The sequence below is a fragment of the Camellia sinensis genome, chromosome 14 (genome assembly GCF_055761805.1).
Source record: "Camellia sinensis isolate YWXY chromosome 14, ASM5576180v1, whole genome shotgun sequence".
NCBI classification, from domain to species: Eukaryota; Viridiplantae; Streptophyta; class Magnoliopsida; order Ericales; family Theaceae; genus Camellia; species Camellia sinensis.
In genome coordinates, this window is record NC_138974.1 from 35,168,773 (window position 1) to 35,175,347 (window position 6,575).

Sequence of the window (6,575 nt, forward strand, 5' to 3'; positions counted from 1 at the left end):
GAGCAAAATCATGCAAGCAACTTAAGCAAATCAAGCCAAGATAAAACCTTTAAATTAACATAAGCGGCAAGACCATGCAAGAATGTACACAAATATGGCAAGAGTAAGGTGAGGGTTGTCACAGAAACACTCTTCGAATTGGGCGTAGCTCTCTTTCTAAACACTTGTATGTCACACACACTCTCTCTCTCTCCAAACCGTCTCAGCCTCGCAGATCATTGTCTCAGTCTCACAGATTTTCATCTCAACCTGAGCCTTCATGGAAACTCTAACCTTGAGCTCCTCTACCACTCTCCAAAGCCTCATCACTGTGTCTCACTACCCTAACCTCATCGGCGATGCCTGAATGGGGAAGAGTAGGGTGAGACGGTGGTGTTCGTCTGCCTCGGAAGCGTAGGGTGCTTCGATCCACCTCGACTGGCGGAGATCGTGGCAACGCTGGAGTCCATTTTTTGTTAGGAGGGAAGGGATTATGAGGGAAAAAAATGTGCATAGATTGAGGGCAAAGAACTCTAAAAAAAGTGAAAAAATTAGGAGGGAAGGGATTACATTTTTTGTTTGATTTCATCAAAAAGTAGACAACTTGGCCTTCTATTATGGCGGGAAAATGTCCATGGAGTCCCTAGTCTCATATAAAACCCTAGCTCGTCTTCAAGACCCACATAATCTCAACCCTCCTCACTTCTCTCTGCGATCACCTTCTCTATTGTTTTCACCGATAAATTGGTGCCCTAACATGTCTCGAAAAGCCATGTTCGACCTCTTTTCTCGAAGAATATAGGTTTTTTTGGCTCTGTACAACAGTCCTCATCAGTTGTTTCGGGTTTGTTCAATCGAATTTGGGGCTTTCACTGAGAAAATTTGTTTTTTGATCTCATTGGGATAAAAATGGCTGATGTGTTTGAAGAGGAAGCTGAAGCTGAGCCCACGGTTTCAATCCACGAGTACCTCAAGGATGTTGAGGATCAGGAATTGGTAACCTCTCTGCCTTGTTTAAAATCCTAGTTTTTTTTTTTTTTTTTTGGTTCGGTTGCATGCAAATGTCTTGATGTTTTATATTATTTCCTTACTGTGTGTTTGTTTGCTGAGAAAATGGAGGAAAGATAAGTAAATTGAATTCTGGAATGAGGGATTTTTGGTTTTTTTAAGGCTGTATTTGGTTGGGGGATTTGGGAAGGGAAAGGAAAAAGATAGTTGAAATATGAATAAATTTACATGCATTTTACCTAGTTTCACACACTTTTTCCCTCTCTTTTTCTAAATCACTCATCAAATCCCCCAGCCAAACACAACCTTAGGTGCTGAGGAAACCGAGGACTTACTTCTTAGCTTTTTGTTGGATTGGATTAGTTAATTGGAACCCATAATGCTCACAGTTTAATTAGATTTTATGTCAATCAAATGGTTGTATTGGTTCTTGCCCAATATTTTTTTTTATTATAAGTTAGTGTTTGTTGGGCAGAGGATTGCTGAATGTTTAAAGGTCACTTGGTTTACTATGGTTTGCGACAGCTTCTAATGCTTACTGCACTATGAAACAAGCTAGTTTGTTCAATTGTATATGGATGATCAAATACTTAATGGCTCTGTTTCTGGTTAGTTTGTTCAATTGTACGAGAATCCTAAGGTCCTATTAATGTGTTGTCAGCTCAAGTTAACAAATTTTATCCCAATTACATGGACCCATTTGGCTTTATCTCTACTCAGTCAAGTTCATGGCAATGATGTCCTTTTTTAGTATGTTAAACCATGCTCTCCTTGGCCTTCCTCTGTTATCTATTTTTGCCCTCAATGTGAATCAAATTACTCCTTGCTGGAGTGTGTGTTCGTTTATGTTGATCTCGAAATGTAAATTATGAATATGGGGAAGAAAATAAAGTTTTGGGATTGAAAGCAAGTTCTAAGAATATGCAATATTTCTTAAGAGAGTACTTGAAAATTATGATTTTTTGAAGAAAGGATTGCTTACTCAGGTATATGTGATTATGCACCTCCAGTGATGTGGCAGCCTCTTATTCTTTTATTTCTATTTATTTTTGTTGTATTTGTTTTCTCTTGCTAGAATATTGGAATTTATTTTGCACAATGGACACTAAGCTCAGAACATCGTTTATAATCCCATACGATTCCAAAGATCACTTTCAATATTAATTTGCTTACTATCCAATTGAAGAGTGAGTGTATGATATCATATAGTTTTTAGTTTTGAGAAGTAAGTTAACAACCTGGTTTTCAGTCTGGTGGTAAGCAGTCTATTTTTTGGGATTTTTTCAAAACTGGTTGAACTAATCCTTTTTGCAATATTAGAATTGTATTTACTCCTAGTCATCTGCATTTGACCGAGCTTGATGGATTTAAAAAAAGACCACCTATGGTCCCCATAGTCTCCATTTTCCATCTTGTGCTCTTTAATATGGTATTTCTTTTAGTCAAGCTAGTTGAAAACCCACAGCTTGAGTACATCAGAGACCAGCCCCTGCACAAATCTTCTCTGCCTACTCTAGATGTTGCGCTTTCAGAGCTTAAAGCTGAAGAGATTCGTATGCGAGTCTTGGCAGAGGTTGATAAAAAGTAACATTGAAGGAATTATATCATTATCTTTTTAAAACTATTATGCATTCATGTAAGTGAGAAATTTTTATCTAAAATGAAATGAAGGTCATTGTTATAACTTATATTATTATGAAATAGCTTGTGTTTATATCTATTTGTATACCTGCACAATAGCATGATTATTATCATCATCCATTAAAAATTAGGACTTATGGAATTACCACTATAATTAAACAAGTTACTATGAATTGCAAGAGTGTAAACAAAAAAATAGAAGATTTATATGACATTTACATTAGCCAACAACTCAATTATTATTATTTTTTTTTGAATAATCGAGAATTGATCCTAGGCCCACCCACCCCAGGAGCACAAACTTGGGATATGTGTGTGTGATCACCCACTAGCCTCACATATCGGGCAAAATAGGACATCATAACTTGAACCTAAGACCTCATGGATAGAACTTATACAACTTACCAGTCGAATACCCTGATGGGTTACAACTCAATTGTTATCAATTATTGTTAAGGGAAAATATAAAAATGAAAGGCTGAAGACATACATACATGGAAATCAATATCTTTTTATATACTATAAACTACTTATCTAGTACAAAAATGGAAAGAAATATTCCTATAAATGACTATTAAAGACATAATAAAATAAAAAAAAATGTGATAAACAACATAAAATTTACTAGCATATAAGTTAAAGGCCAAAATCGATTTTAATTCATATAAGATATAAGTTGGATTATTGCTAATCAAGAAAAGAAGGTATAATTGGGATTATATGGGTAAGTTGCATAGAGAAGATTATGAAATAACACATAAATAAGTAAGGCTTATATCGTGAACATTTATGAAAGAGTTAAAAAGATATGAAGACAATTGAAATTTGCCTTGGACATAATTGATTTTCAATTTGAGGTAAAATCATAAAATTAGTTAAAAATATTAATAGAATATAATATCTAGTATTAATTAGGAATCATGGATATGAGGTGTGTTCATTTTTGACACGTGTTAAACATCAAAATTCTTGAATCTTGACACAATTGTTGATGTGTGTTAGATATGTGTCAAATGAGTCCACATGATTCCTTTTCTTTTTCTAGTTTTCTTAAAATCAAACACACTTTGGCACATAGGTATGTTACATATCAAGGGTCTTGGACTCTTCGCGCAAGTTTGAAGGAAATGAAACTAGGGGTAAATGGCTAAAATTAAAAGAAGTCATGTCTATGAATCCCTAATTTAGGATTTTTTAATTTGGAATCTCTATGCATTGGCTTTAATAACTCCCCTTTATTTTTTGAATACTTTGGCCCATCTTAAAATAGGTGTTAATCATTTTTATTCTTGCATCCTTTCCAAAGTAGACATGGAAAATAAATTATTTGTTATTTTTTTCATGTAAAAATATGAATTTATTTGTCACTCAAGGTATGAATAATTTTTTATTCTATTCATATATGGATATAAATAGAATAATAGATATCTATTTGGTTTTTGCGTGCTTAACATGTTTGTGTCTTCATTCTTTTAAAATTAGTGTGTCAACATGTTTTTATTGTTTTGTACTTGAACCCGCGTCCTGTGTCTGTATGCGTGCTTAGTAGACTATAAACGAATCAAATGATATAGCACAAAGTTGGTGTTTTAGTTGTAATGGCAATGCTTTGGTCATTGATAATTAATGGAGGACAAAATTGGAGATTGGACATAATAAGAATTGTCAGATTACTTGGAGGATAAAATTGGAATAAGAAATGTAACGGTTGTAATTCGTTATTATGATTTGTTAATTTAAAAGAATAGGTAATTAAACTTTTGTTTTGTTATTAATTATGTTGTACTATCATGGGCAAAGGTGTGAATAAAATGTAAATAGATACAATTTTTAATGAGAAAACCATCAAGTATATTAGACATATGTGCCATTTTGACTGAGAATGTAGATGGGATGTCAAAATAAAACTTAAAATGTCAGAACTAAATTTAATTTGTGTTGATGTTTGAATTTTAGTAAGTGTGGGGTTTCATTTGTGGTTCACTTAGTAATGAATACCAGCAGAAAAATGAGGCACAGAGAAATATATATTTTTTCTTTTTAGATAAACTTTGAAGGTTGTTTTATTTATTTATTTATTTTTCTTTCCCGTGTAATAAACAATCAAAAGTTGACAGCTAATGAGAAAAAAAATTTGTTTGCCAAATTTTCCTGGCACTTTTTTTATCTCTCTGTACAACTCTATCTCATTTCGAGACCAAAATGTTTTTTTTTTGTTTTTTATTATCTTTATCGTTCTGTGTTATATAATGTTTTTTACTTTGATGTTGCGTTCTTTTCTATGCCAATGCATAGGAAGCGGATTTGGTTTTGGGTGGCGATGAGGGCAAAGAGTGCACCTATACCAAAGGTTATATGAAGAGGCAGGCGATTTTCTCGTGCTTGACCTGCACTCCTGATGGGAATGCCGGGGTTTGCACAGCATGTAGCTTGTCTTGCCATGATGGCCATGAGGTATTCTCAGTATAATCTTTCTGTGATACATATCTCATTAACTTATGGGTGTAGATTTGTGAACACATGTCAGTGTTATTTATAGGTAATGCTCATAGCGCTATATTTGCCAAGCATTACAATTTATCAAATGCATTTATAAGAGAGTTTCTTCAGTAAAATTAAATATTAACTTATTATGAGGCCATGAAAGTATCTATAACGTCAATCTATCCAAGTTTAAAAATTTTAATGTTACTGCATCTATGGTTCATTTTGTTCTTTTTTGTTTGTTTGTTTTGTTTTGTTTTGTTCTGTTTTTTGTTTTTGTTTTGTGGTTTTAATTTCCAGTTGTGTTGTCGTGTTATATGGTAATCACACATGACATTTGGCATGCATTAACTACCCTTTGGGAAGAGAGAAGGGAGGAGGGGAGTGGGTGGGGTCATGTGAATATTTGTCCAAGGATCCTTGCTTATTCAAAACAAACCATTTGGATATAATGAGTCTCATTAGCCATGGTTACTGACATCTAGCTTTAATCTCCATGATAGTCCTCCTTATCGAGTTTGGTTTTCATACTTTGAACTTAACTGATTTTTCTTTTATGTTAATGACTTGAATTTCTACCTTACATATTACTTCAAATTTAAATGAAATACTACGTATTATATCCGTGACAGTGTGGTTACTTCATAATACAGTACTAGTATTGGCTTAATCGCTTATATTCCGTTTGTCATTTTATTAATGGAGAGGACCTGTAATGATGTGCATTCATATCTCTGCATCACTGCTTGCATTTGATGTGCATTCATATCACTGCATCACTGCTCGTATCTCTGCTCGAATCTGTTTTTTCGTTTTCTTTGTCAAATCAGATTTTTTTTATTAAATATGCAATCTTGTCATTCGTACCTTGTGTTGTATAATCTCGGATCTTGTTGTATTACTTTTTGCTTGCATTTGATGGTAGTTACTTTTTGCTATTTGGAGTAGATTGTGGAATTGTGGACCAAGAGAAACTTTAGGTGTGATTGTGGAAACTCAAAGTTTGGGGAGTTCTTTTGCAAACTTTTCCCAAACAAAGATATCGAAAATGTGGAGAATTCATATAATCATAACTTCAAAGGTTCATATTGCACCTGCGGTCGCCCCTATCCTGATCCAGAAGCCGAGGAACAGGTAGAGATGATTTAGTGCTGTATTTGTGAGGACTGGTTTCATGAGGAACATATTGGGCTTGAATCTTCTGATGAGGTTGGTAGTATATCTCTTTCACATGTCTTTCAATCCTTTTCTATAAGGCTGCCTTCTAGTTTAATTTTGTTTATATCTTATATCTGTACAAGTCATTCCAATGATTACATGCCCAGCGGTAAAAGGTGTGGAGTTTTATAGGGGAGAATTATCCATGGTGCCATATTAGATAACTGGCATAAAAGGAAAAGTTGTTAGTTGGGTGATAAATTTCATATTAGTCCCTATAAAACCTATCACTGAGTAGATTTTAA

The 6,575-nt window shown here is 33.9% G+C and overlaps 1 protein-coding gene across 1 annotated transcript; it reads left to right on the forward strand.

The window, feature by feature from the left end:
* Positions 1-662: 662 nt before the first annotated feature.
* LOC145807402 (uncharacterized) lies at positions 663-6,276 on the forward strand. Its single transcript, XM_082905493.1, has 3 exons — positions 663-975; positions 4,924-5,082; positions 6,061-6,276. Exons 1-3 carry the CDS (start codon positions 889-891, stop codon positions 6,259-6,261), a joined length of 447 nt encoding a protein of 148 aa, XP_082761619.1. The 5' UTR covers positions 663-888; the 3' UTR covers positions 6,262-6,276.
* Positions 6,277-6,575: the final 299 nt, after the last annotated feature.

Excerpts from the sequence above, each read along its gene's own strand:
- LOC145807402 (XM_082905493.1), top strand. The coding sequence starts at position 889 with ATGGCTGATGTGTTTGAAGAGGAAGCTGAAGCTGAGCCCACGGTTTCA. Across the intron at positions 976-4,923 it reads ATGTTGAGGATCAGGAATTG|GAAGCGGATTTGGTTTTGGG; the intron begins GTAACCTCTCTG and ends GCCAATGCATAG. Across the intron at positions 5,083-6,060 it reads CTTGCCATGATGGCCATGAG|ATTGTGGAATTGTGGACCAA; the intron begins GTATTCTCAGTA and ends TATTTGGAGTAG.